The 18,818-nt window shown below is 36.9% G+C and overlaps 3 protein-coding genes across 4 annotated transcripts; 1 reads left to right on the forward strand and 2 right to left on the reverse strand.

Moving 5' to 3' along the window:
* The first annotated feature begins 1,183 nt into the window (after nt 1-1,183).
* Nucleotides 1,184-16,337, forward strand: LOC130732985 (protein NOI4-like). 2 transcript variants are annotated; one of them, XM_057585009.1, is made up of 3 exons: nt 1,184-1,298; nt 1,622-1,804; nt 16,199-16,337. In XM_057585009.1, the coding sequence occupies exons 1-3, from the start codon at nt 1,290-1,292 to the stop codon at nt 16,244-16,246; spliced, it is 240 nt and encodes a 79-aa protein (XP_057440992.1). In that variant the 5' UTR covers nt 1,184-1,289; the 3' UTR covers nt 16,247-16,337. The 2 variants fall into 2 exon arrangements, with proteins under 2 accessions (XP_057440992.1, XP_057440993.1); XM_057585010.1 differs by lacking the exon at nt 16,199-16,337 and adding an exon at nt 2,534-2,923.
* LOC130732983 (cellulose synthase-like protein E1) lies at nt 3,210-7,974 on the reverse strand. The gene is made up of 8 exons (XM_057585008.1): nt 7,512-7,974; nt 6,815-7,133; nt 6,516-6,656; nt 6,164-6,298; nt 5,809-6,021; nt 5,383-5,610; nt 4,705-5,052; nt 3,210-3,873 (listed from the first exon to the last, which is right to left on the reverse strand). Exons 1-8 carry the CDS (start codon nt 7,781-7,783, stop codon nt 3,331-3,333), a joined length of 2,199 nt encoding a protein of 732 aa, XP_057440991.1. The 5' UTR covers nt 7,784-7,974; the 3' UTR covers nt 3,210-3,330.
* On the reverse strand, nt 12,664-17,198 carry LOC130732982 (cellulose synthase-like protein E6). Its single transcript, XM_057585007.1, has 8 exons — nt 16,859-17,198; nt 16,084-16,417; nt 15,657-15,797; nt 15,391-15,522; nt 14,730-14,942; nt 14,143-14,364; nt 13,722-14,069; nt 12,664-13,418 (listed from the first exon to the last, which is right to left on the reverse strand). The coding sequence occupies exons 1-8, from the start codon at nt 17,131-17,133 to the stop codon at nt 12,840-12,842; spliced, it is 2,244 nt and encodes a 747-aa protein (XP_057440990.1). The 5' UTR covers nt 17,134-17,198; the 3' UTR covers nt 12,664-12,839.
* Nucleotides 17,199-18,818: the final 1,620 nt, after the last annotated feature.

Raw genomic sequence — 18,818 nt, forward strand, 5'->3', positions numbered from 1 at the left:
ATGGTGACATGGCATTTCTAAATTAATTTTAACTGAAAAAATAATTTATTAATATTCTTTAATTAAAATATTTAGCCATGTACCAAAAAATTAAAATATTAAGCCATAATCCTCTCTCTCCATCCTCTCCCAAAACCCTAACAGACCAGAACCAATCTGAGGAACGCCGCCACCTCTGGCTCCCTCCCCAACCACTCTTACCACTGCGATAACAGTGGCGCTGACCGCGGTGGTCCGAGAAAGGATCGCGAGGGGCGGCGCATGTGATTGCGAAGCTCCAGAAACAGAGAGAGAGAGAGAGAGAGAGAGAGAGATGACGCAGACCTAGAGGAGGTGGCGGCGGCGGCGGCGCACAGATCAAGGGAAACGATGATGGTAACGCGTGATACAGGTCGGGAAGGAGGATATGGAGTGGGTGGTGACGGCGGCCCCTTGGCTTGGTAGTGGAGGATGAGGCCACAATGGAGAAGAAACCAGATGAAGAAACATGGTCTGATTCTGAGATGAAGAAACCCAGAGGAAGATCTGGTCCGATGGGAGATGGTGGTGTTGATGGGATTGGATTTGGATGGCTTGCCTTGCCTCCTTCATCCTTATCTGTTCTGGTTTAGGTGTTGTGAGGGACAAGCAAAAATCGGATCTAGACCCCAAAGTTAGAAGATGAGAGAGAGAGAGAGCTGGGTAAGAAGGAAATTATTTCTTGTCTTTTTTTCCCAGGACCTACCTGCTGTTCATGAACCTGCCCTAGCTTATCTTCATCCTCCTCTGTTCTTGACTTCTTGTATTTTTTTTTTTAATGATTGCAGAAAGCAACATTCTGCAATGGAAGGAGAATTGCAGAAAACATTTATGCACCAAACCAAGAAGATGAATGTTAGGTTGTGGTTGGAGTTGGATGAGAGGGAGCGGTAGGGGGGTTGAGGTTGAATTGTGACGGATTATCTCCGTCACTAGTCCCAAAAATAAAAAATTATATTTCTTAATTAAATTATTAATATTTTTCAATTAAAATATTATTAAATAATACCACGTCAGCAATCTGTTAGATTTTTGACGGAAGTTAGACGGAAAACCAATTTTGCAACCGGGTGTAAACGTTAGGGACGTTTTTTGCTAATTTTGAAGTTTGAGGATGATTTTCACAGGAAGGCCAAAGTTGGGGGACCAAAAGTGCAATTAAGCCAAAGTAAAAACACACCTTTTCCTTCTTCCACCTCTCAAATTCTCTCCTTTTTCCTTTCCTTTCCCACTTATTTTCTTTTCCAGGAAAATCTTCCTTTCCTCCATTCATGTCGTCGGTACGTTGTCTCTGCTTTTCTTTCTCTTCATATTTTTCTCATCATCGGTGCCACTTAATTTCTTATAATTCATTTACCTTTTTAGTTTTTACTCTTGTCATGTCCATGAATGGCTCTTCATAGTGATTATGATTATGGTAATATGATCATTGCATGAATTTAATTGGTCAATAGGAAGTAGTATGATCAGTTGCAAATTCATGGAAAGCTGTTGATATAATTGATCATTTCTTTGATAACACTTTATTCAAGTTCATGATTCATAAGCATGATGATGATGATGATGAGTTTGCATTGACTTATCTGATTTTATTATCCCACAGGATAAGGATCGGCCACTACCCAAGTTTGGTGAATGGGATGTCAATGATCCAGCTTCTGCTGAAGGTTACACGGTGATTTTTAACAAAGCTAGGGATGAGAAAAAGACAGGAGGCAAGCCTGATTCACCAGGGAAGGTGGATTCTCATACCAGGCCTCCATTAGATCATGGCAAAACTCAGAGTGTAAGGCCTTCTTGATTAAACATTTGCATGGATGCTAATTCTGATATTTTATATATATATATATATAATATGTACATTTTTCTATGTGTTTGTGACTATGTGTGTGTATGTGCAATTTTTTTATGTGGGGGTACTTTTATGTAAGTGAGAAACAATAGGATTGCAGTTTGAGTGACCTAAATCGTAAACATATATGATTCTAAAACAGGCCAAGATTAAAAGTGCAACTTGATCCAAGACCAATTTAGTGTATCTTTGGATACCAGTTAAGTGTGAACAAACTTTCATTCCAATCTCTAAGAAGAGTTTCATTCACTTTTTGTGTCGAAGTGAGTGCTAACGGGGGTATCTAAACATAGCCTGAAACAATAATTTAGGTTACAACTTACAATCTCAGCCAATCAATCACCCACCCCCACTTTGCTGAGACAGTCTTTTGCGTTCAAAATTAATGAAATATATGCATCCCTTGTATTTTTTTTCATTCAGTAAGTTTGTATCTGGATGTCTGTTGGTGGTGAATTAGCCTTCTATCCTTTTCTTTTTCCTTGCTGGGTAGCAGAGTAGGGTAGGGGAATTTTCCCAATTTCATCTTATTGCTTTTGATATTGATAGAGATCAGATTGTCGTAAACATAATGGAACCGTTCAATAGATGTTGAGTACTTGGACTATTTAATGGGCTTTACATATTTACCTTTCCCTCATGAAAATATAAATCTATTTTCAGAAAAGTTGGTTTTGCTGCGTTCAAAGTCCTCCTGCGGAATCATAGCAATGGCTTCTCCTTTGTGTATATTTTTGAACGTAGCACCAGATTTATGTGTAACTAGCTCCCAGTGTCTTCTCAGGGATAGGAACTGTAGATCCATAAATGATTTCTGCTGGAGTTGAATGTATGTGCTGTAAAAGTGAGTTGCAATGAGGGAGGGTAAAGAAAACAATAGATTATTACTTGTATGTATTCCATCAATATTGTGGTTTAATATTAGGAGCAAATGTTGCTTCCTTTTTTGCCTTGTTTTGCTCTTTGGGCTATAGTTTTGCTTGTTGCATCGTATTCCTTAACCCTTATACTGTTAAACAAGTATTATTTTATGAGCTGATTTTTTCCCACTCATTTGGTTGCCTACACACAACTTATTTGATATATGACTTGCTTCACTTCCATTTTGTAAATATTTGGTATTATTAGGTGGGGAGGAAGCTCCTATAAAATGAGCTTGTCTCTGAAGATAGACTTATAATTTATTTAAATACTTTAAGATTTTAAAGACTTTCAAATTGCTAGACTTTTCAAAAGGACAAAGAATAGTCCTTGAATAGTGGCTTACAGCATACTAATTTATCAGACTCATGCCTTAAGTTTAAGAAGTAATCTTGGAACAAATATTAAAAAACCCAGCTCAGCCCAACCTATTTCCATCCTTTCCTCTGAAAATTAAACATTACAGCAAAATAATACATGGTAATTGTGAATTTATATTTTCTAACTAAAAGGTAAAAGCAGAAACTACTATAATTTAGTCAGGTAATATTTTTGAAGAGAACACATGTACTCAGAACTAATGCTGTAGATTTAATAGCAACAGAGCCAGGCAATTTTCCCTTGTCCTTCCTTAAGAAAAGGCCTTGGTATATAGGAAAATTAATGAGAACTAGAAACCCACACAATACACCTTGCAACACCATTTTCTCCATAGTTTCGCTGATGACCAACTCCATTAAAAAACCAAGCAAACAACACAAATTCAGCAATGCCAGCGTTGCTAGTATAACAAAAAATGGAGAGGAAGTTCCGAACTCCATAATTTCTTTCTGGTAACGTTGGGAAACATCATCTTCTATGATCTTATCTGTGACTTGAAAGGGTGAATCTGAACGTCCAAAGTACTTCAAGACTGTGTCTATAAAAGCAAATAGGTAAGAGCTTGTTCCCCTGTAGAGCCACATCCTTAGGTCATTCCACCAACCTTGGACTGTGCCTCCACAGCTAAGAACCTCAATCAAGCTGGAAGCACCTCCCCCGAGTAGTACATATGCGAAAGGTATGAACCATGGGCTAGACATCTGTTAAAGCCATAATTGAACACAATATGTTACATGCATTCTTACTGGCCCTTCAAAGATGTTAACAGAAAATTGATTTTTAGTGGAACAATTATATTGGTGGAATTTAGGGGATCCAATAATTAAACTTGATTCATTTGGTTCATGTATTCATAGTATTTTTCCTATGCATGTATCTTTGATTTTCTACCTTATATTTTGTAAGAGTTGTATTGTTTGAAATATGTCCATCGTATCAAGAGGTGTCATATGGCTCTATAGGTGTCATATGCATCTCTATAAATACTCATGTACTAGTCCATTTGCTATTAAGTCAAGAAATCTATATCAAGTCAGTTTCATAGATTGTTTGAGTGTTCTCCTTCTCGTTCTATCTCCCTTATTTCCTTCAAAAGGTACCTATCTTTGGTATAGGTAAAATTTTCATGTTTCCTTAAAAATATTTTCCACTTTGATATATTATTCAAATCATACAACAAATAAATCACATCTAGAAATCACTAAATGAAAATATAAGGAACTTGATATAGCAACAATAACTAAGCCTTATTGTTGCAAGAATGCATTTGAAAAAGGTTATTTGAATTTGTCTTATAGAATTTATGCAGATGTTTGGTGAAGTTTATGAAAATAGTTTATAACCTATGTATAAGCTCTTTTGAACTTATTTTGATAAGCGTCTGATGATTTTATGAGTAAACACTTATACTGAGCTCTTTTGAGCTTATTTCCACCAGTTTCAAAAATAAGCTTATGAATAAGCCCTTATTTGGGGAAGAAAGTGTTGCAAAGCACTTCTGGTCCTCTTAGGATAAGGGGTATTATTTTTACCTTAGGAAACAAGGGGATGCCTTTAAGGAGATAAAGTGAAGGGATCATGGAGTAATATAGCTTTGGCAAACTGGTTGTTGCCCATAAGTTATAGAGGCAATATCCCATTCGGAGGCGAAAACTGATCTTTCCATGGCCGTACCACAATGCATTGTACTTGGAAAGAAATATTTGTAACTCGCCTTCAGCCCATCTCTTTTGCTGAATAAGTGTTTGAAGCAAGGTGGTTGGAGCTAAACCAAAGAAAGCCTTCCTTGGTGGGTTGTAGTACACTGATTTCCATCCTTGCAACTGTATTGACAACCCTGTTATCACATCCTCTACAAGACACTTATATCTTGCTCCCATCTACAATGAAAGAAATTATACAGTCAAAACTAAATAACTAATCATTTCACATCACTCATAAAACTAGTGGACGGATCCGGCTTGGCTGCTGTCAACTTTTGGTGCAATCATTGCAGTTAAGGGACTTCACTACTTCAGCTATAGAGTGAAAATCAGACGGTTCTGATTTCAGTATAATAAATCATATGTAAAACATGTTATCAGAATTTGAGTCGTCTGATTTTCATCTAATGACTGAGATTCCTTAAATGCATAGACTGCATAGAATTCATTTCCATAGTGAGGAGTGGGGGTGTTTATAATTTGAAAGGGGTGACGGTACTAAGTCACCTTTTCCCCCCATAGAGTGTTTTCCTCATAGATGCAGCTTGCTACAGCCTTTGCTTTTGCTTCCAGTTCATGCAACTTCACTTCTATAAAAGATTCATTCTCTTCATCGCTCCAATCATTCTTGTATTGATCACTGAACTTCTTCCCACATAGAGCGTCTCTCCTAAGAAAACAGCAAGTTCCAATATACAAAGGGCCACCACAACTGTCTAGACCGGGAAATTCCACCTTCATATGCATGTGAAATTATTATTTTAAAAAATATTATAATGCTCAAGATATCATACTGTTATTTATGTGGTAGTAAAGAAATTAATGACAGCTGAGTAATCAGTAAAACATGCATACTTCAAGAAAATCTACTACCATTAGAGGGGAGAGAAAATAATCTTTGTACAACTTTGGATTCAATCAGTATCAACTCACCTCCATGTGTATCATCATAGCACTGCTGTATAAATCATTCTTAGTAAGATTCTCAAAACTTTGTGGAAACTGAACAAAAGCAACTTCATGGCCTTTCTCTTCATCCATCAAAAAACAAAGAGCATCTCTCACTGATTGGGAGCTGTTTGAGTACATGTCACAGTCTAAACTCAGAATGATTTTTCCATTGCTAATCTTTGAAGACACTCTTATCTGCATTGATATTCATTACACATTGATAGACATATATTTCAAAAAGGGCAACGCTACTACTCATACACTTAGATAGACAGCATAGACACCGTGTTTTTTGCACTAGTAAAGCTCTATGAAAGAAGAGTTTTAGATACACTACCAAAGAATTTATAGATCCAGCTTTGAAGTTGTGGTGATATTGGGGTCTTTTCTCACGAGCCAAATACACCAAAGTTGGCAAAATAAAGCCATCTACATCTTTTGACTTATGCGGGTCCATTTTATGGAGTACTATCTGTTAGTAAAATCAAAGCACATGAACATAGGTGTTATATCAGGTAAATGGGATGATCACAAAACTCATGCACAGAATTGAGACAAGAGTGACACATTTCTAAAGAACTATAGGACAAATTTTTTTAATAGGAACATTTAAAGAAAACTTGTTTAACTATTTGAATCTATCGTGCATAGAATGAGAGTAATACTTATGTAAAGAATGAGAGTAATACTTGTAAGATTGTGTCATGGTCACGTCGAGAAGCATAGGAATCCCACTGAGAAAACCCATTATGCATAGAGCGTGCTTTGCTTGGTACTCTTCCAAACTTGGCTGCATCTTCAATTCGCCTTTTCATATCTTCGTATAATTCCTGCAACATAATATGGAGACAAACATTGTAAGAAGGAAATAGACAACTAATATGCAATCTCAGTATAAATTCTTTTCTAGCTTCACTCTGTGTCCTGAATTTAGTAGAGCCTCCCTCACCCAAAACTTAGTCATAAAAGAAGTAGTTAATTAGTATACCTTGATGGCTACCAAGTCTTTGGCATGAACATGGTCTCTTGGATAAGTTGCTGACTTAAAATAAGCAGCAGGTGACCTTGGTTCCACTTTGAATCTCTTGCAGAATGGCACCCAATGCTTAGCAAAGTTGGACGCCTCTAAAAGAGCATAGAAAGTGATGTCTGACCCAGCATCATCCGAGAGATACACACTGAGCTTCTCAGCTGGATAGTCATAAGCCATAACTGATAACACTGTATTCATCACCATCAATGGTGGCTCAATATCAGGGTCTGCAGTGCACACAAAGACATCCACTCCCGGCAACGTACTCTCATATCTATTACAAATTACAAATTAAAACGAACACTTTACATATATATGTATATAGTCAGTCATCTATAATTCTATATTAGGAGTGCAACTTTTACTAGTTAGTGTTAGAAATACAACATGAAGTCATTCATTTGTCTTCCTTCACCTAACCTAACAGTTTAAACTTTCGGGATAATTATTAGTTCACTTAACTGATTCCATTAGCAAAGCTTAAAAGCACTTTTAATGGAAATTTATATCTCACAATAGATTGGAATCCAAGTGCTTTTAAGTGAATGTAATGGAAATCCAAACACATGTGGACAGCCGGTTCGCGACAGTTAGGTCTTATTACAAAGCTTGAAATCTAAGTGAACAAATGAAGTACAAGTACAACTTTAACCTTTGAGAGAGCCTATTCTTGAAATTTTTTCTGTACACCGGGTTCCAGCAGACGGCTTGATGAAAGAGCCAGTTGAGGCAGAACCATAGTTCTGCTCCAAGCAAACCAAGCCATGCCCATTTCCCACCTTCACCATTTTTGGGTATGTAGCTTAATCTATAAACCCAGATGAAACATGTAGCCACAAACAAAGAGATAACAAATAGCCTGTTAATGAGTCTTCCTCTGGCTCTTGTATTCTCAAACAATGAAAGATATTCACTTCTTCCCATTGTATCATCTATTCTGTCTTCTATTTTCCTTCAGCTGTTATCTGCATTTGAGTGTTCATTCAAAAAACTTTTAAAATCTATGCTGATTGAGTTCAAAAAACTTCCTCTGGCTCTTGTGAAGCGATTGAGTTCATACACCAATTTGCGATGGCTATTGCACTAAGGTCCACCAGTTATTGATAAGTTTCGTAGCAGCATTAAATTGTATGCTGATATTTGATTTTGTCACGTAATATATTGAAAAGATGGACCAGTCCTTGAATAATGGGGTGAATGGTCACTTTCGTCCCTAAAGTTACAGGCGTCGGGCATTTTAGTCCCTATTCTATGGAAATGTTGCCCGTAGTCCTTAATGTTGCAAAACGTCAATCACATTAGTCCCTGGGTTCAATTCCGTCAGTGAACGTTAACGGGAAGGCTGATTTGGCACGTTAAGTGCCCTGTGGAATTTCCACGTGGATTTAAACATTGAATTTTTTTTTTGAAAAACTTAAAAAACATCAATTCAGTCCCTGACCAAATCCCCAAAATAATTAAAAACAAATACTTAAACAAAAAGCAAAATAACTAAAAACAAATAATTAAAAATCAAAATAATCAAAAACAAAAAATAACCCTAATTAATCTAAACAAATTACTAAAAAAACGAAAAACATAACAAACCGTACCACCCAGCCCTTCTTCTTCAACCATTCTTCTTCAATAATCCAAACCATTCTTCTTCTTCTTCTTTCTCTTCATCACAACACCACCACAACAGGCCGTGCCACCACCACTTCTCCTCTGGATCGCTGACACCTTCTCGATGGCTGGTTCTCGCTCTCGATTCCTTCGTCCACTCTCGATCTGGGTTGAAGATGGCTGGCGGTGGTTGCTTCAGAGGCGAAGAAGGGCTCGCAATCTGGCTTTCTCTCGCATGGTTCTCTGCTTCTCCGATCTGTGAGGCTTGAAGGTTGTCTTCTGGTTCTACCATGATTAAATTGGGAACATGGGATTCTAGGTTTCGGTCTTTGAACATGTGGATTCTGGGTTTGGGAAGATGCAATTCTGGGTTTTCTTGCTATGGGTTTGGTGCTTGCGATTCTGGGTTTCTTGCTCTAGGTGTGGTGCTTGCGATTATAGGTTGGTCTGATGAAGAAAGGGAACAATCACCATGCTGCAGACAAGTAATGATAAGTGTGAATGAGTGTGGGTTTCTTCTTCTGGGTTTCCGGGTTTTTGATTCTGGAGGAAAACCCAGAACGGGATTTCATTGTTCGATCTCATAGAAATCAAATTAGGGTTCTTGGTTCCATCTCCATCGCTAGATCTGCCTCAATTTTCTTCGCCTCTGCTCATCCCTTTCCATCTCTGAGTCGATGCATGTAACAAGGAAATTTTTCCACTCTAACTTCTTCTCTCTTTCTCCTGTTGTGGTGTGTGGGTGAGGGCTTCTGGGTTGTTGGGATTTGGTGGGTCTCTTTCTCCTGTTCTTAATCTTGTTCTGATTGTACTGGATTTTGGGGTGTATGATTTTGTGGGTTGGTTGTTGTATTTGGGGGTTTGAAGATGAGGCTTTGGTTGGGGGCGATGGTGAGGGTGTGTTGCGATGGGATTTTGATCGGTGAGGGTGGGTTTCTGGGTTTTTGAGGGGTTGGGGGCGATGGTGGTGGTGGTGGGTTCGATGGGATATGAAGGTGGTGATGGAAACCGGTGGAAGGGAAGGAGGTTGAGGGGAGGGTTGGTGATCGGTGGTAATCAAGCTTCAAGCTTCAACTTGCCAGGTAAAGCTTTTCACTAATGGAAGATTTGGTGGTAGTTGTGAGAGAGAGAAGAAGACAGTGGTGTTGGAGGTGGAACGGTGGTTGCCAGATCTGGCGGTGCGGCTATGTTGTTGATGGGTTGGGGCTACCATGGAGGTCTGATGTTAATCTGGGTTGTGGGTGGTTGATTTTTGTGGGTTTATGGATTATTTCTTCTGGGTTTTTAATGATGAAGATGTGAAGATGAGAAGATAAAGGTGAAGGCAGATTAGAGATTACTATCAGGGGAGATGAGGAGCTTGATACATTGATCAAAGGGACCATTTAATGTTAATTTATGTCTTTTAATGTTAATTGATTTGTGGATTTTGGCTTGGGGACTAAATTGAAGTTTCTAAGTTTTTCCAAAAAAATTCTCGATATTCAAATCCACGTGGAAAGTCCACGGGGGCACTTAACGTGCCAAATCAGTCTTCCCGTTAATGTTCACTGACGGAATTGAACTTAAGGACTAACGTGATTGACGTTTTGCAACATTAGGGACTACGGGCGACATTTCCATAGAATAGGGACTAAAATGCCTGACGCCTATAACTTTAGGGACGAAAGTGACCATTCACCCTTGAATAATGTCTATATCAAGCTAACATTTCAAACACATGCCTTAAGTTTGAGAAGTAGTCCATACTCAACCTCAAACCTTCTCCGTGCTAGACTAGCGATGAGACTCTTGCCGTATGAAGCACGGACACGGAACACTAACACGGGCGGTCACAACTAAAATTCAAAAAGTAGAACACGAACACGAGCGAACACAATTATATATTTTTTTCAAATTGCAACAAGATAATATCTTCATAAAATTAAGAGAACATAGACAAGTTAAGGTTTATATATAAACTTCCCAAAGTTAAAATACAAGTTAATCTTTTTACAATGAAAAACTTAAAACTTCAATCTTATGTGAATGAGCTTCAAAAAAAAATTTATTAAGAAGTCTCATTTTAGTTTTTACAAATTAAGCAGTTTGTCTCCATGAAAGAAAGAGTTAATATATTTAGTGGTTTTCTCCTCCTTCTTGACCATCATCATCATTGAAAAACATAGTCTCTATTAAATTTAAAGTATGATTTGACTTCTTTTTTTGTCGGAAAATATGATTCAAATAAAAGAATTTAAGAACACTACAAGTGTCCCTTACATGTGTCCAACTACAAGGTGCGTCGGCTCAATATCTGAGTCTGAGCTGGAAAAAAATTATTTTTTTTACTTGGACACTTCTCACACATGTCGGATATGTGTGTCTGCACCTCATAGCTCATGACTAAAGTTTAAGAAGTAAATCAGACTCAAATATTAAAAAACTCGGCTTAACTCAGCTCAGCCTATTTCCATCCCTAGCATATATTTGGATATTCGTTGGTGCCAACGCTAACGGTTAGCACTTACTTGGAGACAAAAAATGAACAGAGTTCTTCTTGTAGATTAAAATGAATTTGTTTTCACATTAACTCAATTAATATTCGGGTGGGAGGGGTAGCTCACTTGGTTGAGCTAAGGGTAGAAATAGGTGTTGGAGATGGAGGTCCAGGGTTCGAACCATGAGGAGGATCATTTGTAATTACTAACAACTAACCACTAACATTTGCCTATAAAAAAAAACAAAAACTCAATTAATATTCACACTAAGTCAATTGTTTTCCTTTCAAAGGTTAACAGCAAAATAATACATTGTACTTGTGAATTTTTATTTTTCTAACCAAAAGGTAAAAACAACAACTACTTGAATTTAGTCAGTTAAATGTTTTGAATAGAATACACATACTCAAAGCTAGTGCGGTCGATTTAACAGCAACAGAGCCTGGCAATTCGCCCTTGTCCTTCCTTAAGAAAAGGCCTTGGTATATAGGAAAATTAATCAGAACTAGAAACCCACCCAATACAACTTGCAACACCATTTTCTCCACAGCTATAAGGTCACCTTCACTGAGGACACAAATTTGCATGTTTCTCAAAGATTAAAACTTTGCGTGTTATCACCAACTTGTGATAACTATTACAATAAGAGGCCAAGTTAGAGACGTAAGAAGGAAATGACAAATGCAAGGACCACCAATGATTGCTTAGTAGTAGCATTTTACAATACTTGGATTTAAAGATGATATTAACTAGCTTAATTCTTCAAAGCTTTTTCTATGCAAGAATGTATTAAAATTTTCACAAATCAAAAAAGGTTATTGTGGAAAAAGAATATTTGTGGTTCCATAACTTCCATTTACTTGTATGAGGAAAGAAAATATTAAGTTATTGACACATATGTATTATAATAGAGGATGATTTTGTCATTTAAATTATACAAACCTTGCCAGAGCAAAGAGTATGGTCCCCTCTTCCATTTTGAAGTTTGCTTCAAAACAAATGGTCTTCTGGTACCATTCTATTACTGTTGAGACAAAATTCTCAAACTATAGGCTAGTATGGGGTTATACTTGTAAGAGTTTCTGAATGATCATAATTTTCAGCTCCTCTACTTCTTGTGGTTCACTAATTATCTTTGTCAAAGATGCTACTGCTTTAAGGTAGCATAATATAGCTTCTTCTTGTTTTCTTCTGTTATTAGAGGTAGTATACTAGCTTTGATAACATAGGTTTAACTTTTGCTATAAATAAAATAACACATGAACTAAATTATCGAGAATTGGTGTACTGATATGGGCTTAGGGGGCGCACTAATTCTATAAGCGTCGAGGGCTTAGGAAATATGCATTACTGATATGGGCTTACTAACTTTGTAATATTGTGGGCTTTGCAATACTTGTACACATAATGGGCCGGGCGACCAATGATCCCAAGCGGGTCAGAACCAAGCTATAAATATCAGACACCACCCAAGCGGTGGGGGATCTAACTTTTCACACATTTTCCCATTTTGTCAGTTTTCTATCGCTCTCAAACTGTTTAGCCCTTGCTTGATAGTTCCAGACCGGAACAATTGGCATCTTAAATCCTACTTAGATATATGTTTTTAGATACCTGAAAGATGAAGTATTTCAAAGATAACTAGTGCATGCATTTATTGCATCAAGTTAGTCATTAAGGAATCCTGCATTCGGTGCAGGCTGTTAGATTTTGATTAGATGACTCAAATTTAAAGAAATTATTATACATTTAAAATTGTCTTTTATATTTGAAAGATAGGATCTTGATCTACAGTTGTAGTTCTATGACTTCATTGAATTCAGGATTCGCCGAGTGCGTGGAATCCGAATTCAAAAGGAATGAATAGAGATATATATCGCAAATGCACCACAATTTCAAGATTGCCCCTTAACCTTGCTAGACGAACAGATTAGAGGTACTAGGCAACAGACCAATGAAGCCAAAACAATGGACTTGAGCATGACTGAGGATGATATGCTGCCATTATCACTGCGGATGAAAAGGGCCTCATACACTGGTAAATTGACCATTCCTATCAATGAACTCAGAAGAATCTGCATCATCAATTGGCTTGAATTGTTCAATTCCAAATCCATCAGAATCCTCACAATTCCACCAATGAGACCAAAAAGGTTCAACAATGCCACTGTTGCTGATATGGTTAACATGATTGATGAGCCTCCAAAGTCTATGACCTCTTGCTCATACCTCTTTTGAACCTCCTCTGTGACCACCTTATCTGTGATGGCAAAGTTAGTTTGTGATAGTCCTAATTGCTTGGTCACTGTGTCAATGAATCCAAAGAGATAAGAGGTGGTCCTTTTTATGAGTTTCATTCTTTGAAAGTTCCACCAAACCTTTGCTGTGGACCCACAATTCAAGTACTCACATAAGCTATACCCATTAGTGGCAACAAATGCATATGCAAAGGGAAGGAACCATAGGCTTGAAAGCTGCAAACACACATAAAGTAGAGTTGAGTAAGTGGAAGAAAATTAATAGCATGTTTGGTTCCACATTTAAATGATCTAGAATCACTTTTGGTTAGAAGCTGAGTCTCAGTGCATGTTTCTAAATACTTCAATGATTGATTCTAGAGTCAAACAATTTTGGGAGGAAGCTTCTGTTTGTAGCTTTTGAGTTTCAGAATTGATTTAGATCAAATAAAAGTTTATCCAAACATGTTATTAGCTTCTGAGTAAACATGTCTTATATTATGTGCAAATCGTTATGTCAAATGAACCGCGCGAGACAACCTGTGGGAACAATGGAATGCCACAGAGTAAGCAAATAGGAGGCACAATGACATAGCACAGAGTAGGCAGGGACATGGGAGCCCATAAGAGGTAATTACAATACCCCATTTGCACACCCAAGTTTATCTTCCCATTCCCATAGATGAAAGGGCAATACTTGGAGAAGAAAATCTGAAACATGCCTTCAGACCACCTCTTATGCTGAACAAGAACAGCACCTAAGGTTGTTGGAACTACACCCAAGAAAGCCTTCCTTTTTGGATTGTAATAGATTGATTTCCAACCCCTGCATGAGATTACAAGGCCAGTAGCAATATCTTCCACAGGAATACCATATACCAATCCCGTCTGCAAAATTCATAAGCATTATATACCAACTACTAGAAATTTCTGAGGTGAAAAGCTACAAACAAATACAAACCTCCTTTCCCCATAAAGTGCCTTGCTCATAGGTGCAACTGGCGAGAGCCCTGGATGCTTCATTCAATTCATTGACTGTTCTGTGATCTTGTCTTTTAGGCTTCATGTCCCATTTTGCTCTGCAATCTCTCAAGTGAGATCCTGACAAACTCTCTCTTCTATGGAAACACCCAGTTCCACAATATAGTGCTGCTCCATGTCCACATATGCCAGCTAGCTCCAACTTCATATGCACATGACAAAAATCAAACCGAATACCAAGTCCTAGTACATTCTTATGAGGAAGCCTATGTGCATATTTGAAAACTTTTTGAGATAGCATGTTGGATCATCTTTTTTTTTTCTCAGAATCAAGGCACTCAGAAGCTACTCATAAAAGCATGTCTGCTGAATTGATTCTGACTTTAGAGTTAGTTGTAGAAGGATTTCCAAACATGCAGAATCTTGTATTCGACAATCATGTATTTTATAAACTCTGCATAGAAGCTTTTGATTTGTATACGCGATTCTGTAGTTTGGAACGCTTGACCAAACATACTATATAGATGTTGAGAGGCTAAAAGTCATTACATTATTTTTATTACACACCTCATTGGATACTACATGGGAATTTGCATAAAGGTCATTCTTAGTGATATTATTATAGCTCTGAGGAAATTGCGCATAAGCTATCTCGTTGCCTTTGGTTTCATCCAAGAAGAAACATAGTGCTTCTTGAATTGTATCTGCATTGTTAGAGTACATGTCACAATCCAAGTTGAGGATGAAAGGGGCGTTGCTTATCTCTGATGACACTCTTATCTGCATAAAGGAACTTGTGATGTTAGATCAAATGTATCGGAAATCTTTCTACAATTGATTCTTGGTAAGACCAGAATCAATTCTAAGAAAAGTTTGCAGGTGGGTAGCTTACAAGTTTCAGAATTAATTATGAAGAAAGAAAGGTTAACCCAAACATGTTATAAGCCGAATACTTTATGTTTAATGAGATTTAAATACATAAAATTTATGAAAAAAATTCATGTAAGTCGTTATTTTTTTCCACGCCGGCGACACGTGCAGACTGCCACAAATTGCAGAGTTTTTTTACACTGTCGTCTGTGGAGTGCAAAAACTGCCACAAACCGCAAGTGCTGCCATCGTGATAATAATGGTGTACACAAATCAGCGCTCCTAAATTTATGTGGTAATAATAATAAAGAAAGAACAATGAGTGTGTTAGAAGGATTGGTAAGTGCTAATTGCTAACCAATGCATTCATAGCTCCTGCTTTGAAGTGGTGAGGGTAGTTAGGTCGTTTCTCCCTTGCAATGTATACCATTGTTGGCAATTGAATTCCATCTTCATCTACAGCATTTGTGTCCTTTCCATCAATTATGATCTGGAAAATTATATATACGTCATTCTATCGAAAATAAGATATATAAAGAAAAAATAAGATAGTACGGTGATCAATTAATGTTCAATAAAATTCTTCTTTTTTTTTTCTGAAAATAATAAAAATGGTTTTCATACCTGCACAATAGATTGGTGGTCCTGTTTAGTAGTTTTCTGATTCCATTCTAGGAACCCTTCATGTTGATTCATAACATTTTCTGGAATCTTGCCACTTGCAACTACTGATTCGATCTCACTTTTCATGTCTTGGTATAACTTCTGCCATATATATGCATATTGAATGGAATATCATGAAACTTTCTATGAAAGAATACTCCAAAAACTGTTGGGTAATAAATGAAAAGTGGAAATTTAATTTTTTATTAGAATAATGGAGACAATTATAATCGAATTTTAGACTAGTTGGTCATAGAGATTCTGACACCATGTCATGAATCAATAATCCTGAAAACTTAAGTTGTTGTTTAAAAGAGACATGAATAGTTTTACAAAAAATGGTTGGTACATCTTCAGTGCAAACTTCTTTTATTGAATAATTACATACCTTGATAAATAACAAAGCTTGACCATACTCAGTGTCAGCCGTGTCAATATTACTACTACTACAATTATTGAAGTATGCCTTGGGTGACCTGGGTTCAACATTGAATCTTGTGCAGAATGGAAGCCAATGTTTGGAGAAAATGGAAGCTTTGAAGAGAGCATAGAATGTTATCTCTGACCCTCCATCATCAGAGACATACACAGTCAATTTATTGGAAGTATAATTGAAGGCCATCACTGACAACACAGTGTTAATCACCATTGATGGAGGTTCAAGTGCTGGGTCAGCTGTGCACACAAAAATATCCACTGCTGGTAGCTTCTCTTTGTCATATCTGTACGTTTAATCTGCCAAAATCTTATTCTTTTTTACCACTAGGCACATGCATATATAACATGTCAACAAATCAACAATCATGACTTGGATAAACATGGGTTGGAGGGGTGTGTTAGAAGTCTCACATTAGCTAGAGATATGACATAGATAACCTTTATAAATGGCAGAACAACCCTCAACTCTTGAACTAGTTTTTTTTGTGGTTGAGTTAAGTCTTCCAAATTCTAATACATAGTTTTTTGGACATACTGTGGACAACTTCTGAAGCTAAACTTTGGAGCCTCTGGCTAGCTTCTTTCTAGAAGTGATTATGTACTTCCAACTGCAATATCTCACAGGTTTCTTGTGGTCTTTTTTATGTATAGTAGAGTTTAAAATACATATAGAGTGTGTGTGTGTGTGAATTAATGAAGAGAATTAAAAGTATAAATAAATTAACCTTTGTGAGAGCCTGTGTTTGAAAGGATTTTGATAGGAAATTCTCCAACGAACAGACTGAGTGATTATCCAGTAGAAACCAAAAGCTAGCTCGGACATGAAAAGAGTGATCCAAGCCCACCACCACAACCTCCCTTGTTGTTGAGGGATGTTTATTAGTCTATATGCCCATATCAGAGTGATACCTGCAAATATTGTGGATGCAAAAACCTTATAAACTCCTTGAAATCTTGCTTCTTTTGTCTCAAACAGAGGAAGGCTCTCCTCTTCTCCCATATCTCTCTAAGCTTCTTCTCTTGTATGGAGATAGATGTATAGAATGTCACTATACATATATACCCTAATTTGGAGTGATAAAAAATGGAAGGAAAATTATTTTTAGCCCCACATTCTCGACATTCAATCAACATAAAAACCTTTTAACATTCAAAAATAGCTAGAAAATGCGTTAATCGACGAAAATAGTTTTGAGAATTAATTTGCGAAATGTATTTTCAAAAATATATATTAATTAAGGTGGCTTTTAGGATGAAAGAGTATGATAGGTCCTTTCACACATGAAAAGAGTAAAATAAGAGCAAAATTACCTGCTATAGCAGGTGGTAGTGACCCGTTGAGAAAATAAAATAAAAACTAATAATTAGAATTACCAAAATATCCCCACCTAACCCTTCTCCCACCACCTCCCTCTTTCCCCCACCGCCAAACCCTTTCCCAGCCGCCACCACCATGCTGACCCAACCATCATCACCCTTTTCACTGCAGATTTTTTTCTTTCTTTAGTTGAATATAACTATATATATATCTACATAACACAACTCTACTTAATAATTGAAACTATGCAATGAAACAACTCAGGCGTGGGCGATGATTTACAAAACCCAAATTGAGGATTATGTCATTGAACACGTTATCAAAAATATGTGCCCTTAGAGGTAGACATGATTAATTATACCTAAAATTATCATCTTGCTCATGATTCATGAATGATTCCATAAAAATTGTTCTTGAAAAATTCTTCTAGGGTCTTCCAATGAATGTTTGGATGGAACCAATTAAAGGTTGAAGATCAGCCACTGTGTTGATTCAGATCCGTTCTACTTTAGAGAGGGATCTGGGTAGCAAGAGAGGGATGTGGGTATTGGCGTATTCCAGAAACTGAGGATTGCTGCAATGAACTTCAGATTTTAGCTTCTTCTGCGGTTGGTATATGGGTATGGTTTTAGTGAAAGTGGTGATTTTAAAAAGTAATTGAAAATTCAAATTAATTTAAGGTTAAATCTGTAATTTTATATAGTTGAAAAGTGTCTTTCAGATTGAATTAGCACTAAATATCTGATCTTTCACCATGAACAATCCAACCACACTTTCATGCTAGTCACCACCATTAATTAAATTTCGCTCATGTATGTCCAAATAGCTAGACTGGAAAAGAATTAGGTAACATAAAAAATAAAATCTTATCTCTTCATGCTATGGATGTCCCAAAATTATAAAGATTTCTATTATATTTTACATATAAAAATAGTAACTTTAATTCATTTACATACAATATAATTCACCCCAATTTTTTATCTTCACATTTATTAAAAGAAAATCTTAACATTTTTTTTTTGAACTCAATATTTGTTTTTTAATATCACATCATTAATCATATTTGTTAGTCCTATATTTTTATTTTAAATGAAAAGTCAAAACATGGATTATGTGAAAATGTGAATCGAGGTCGCCTATGCTTGCATTAAGGATTTCATTCATCACCTCTCATTTTGGCAGTTTGGATCAGAAAAGAGTTTTGTGGGCAACTTTGTTGGATTGGAAGGGTAGGTCTCAGATAGCTGCGTGGTGTCTGTTAGGTGATTTCAATTCAATAAGGGGGAGCCACGAAAGAAGGGGAGTTGTGGATGGATCTGTGTCTCAGCGGAGGGAAATCCTAGAGTTTAATAATTTCATTGATGAGA

Source organism: Lotus japonicus, chromosome 1, assembly GCF_012489685.1.
Source record: "Lotus japonicus ecotype B-129 chromosome 1, LjGifu_v1.2".
NCBI lineage: Eukaryota > Viridiplantae > Streptophyta > Magnoliopsida > Fabales > Fabaceae > Lotus > Lotus japonicus.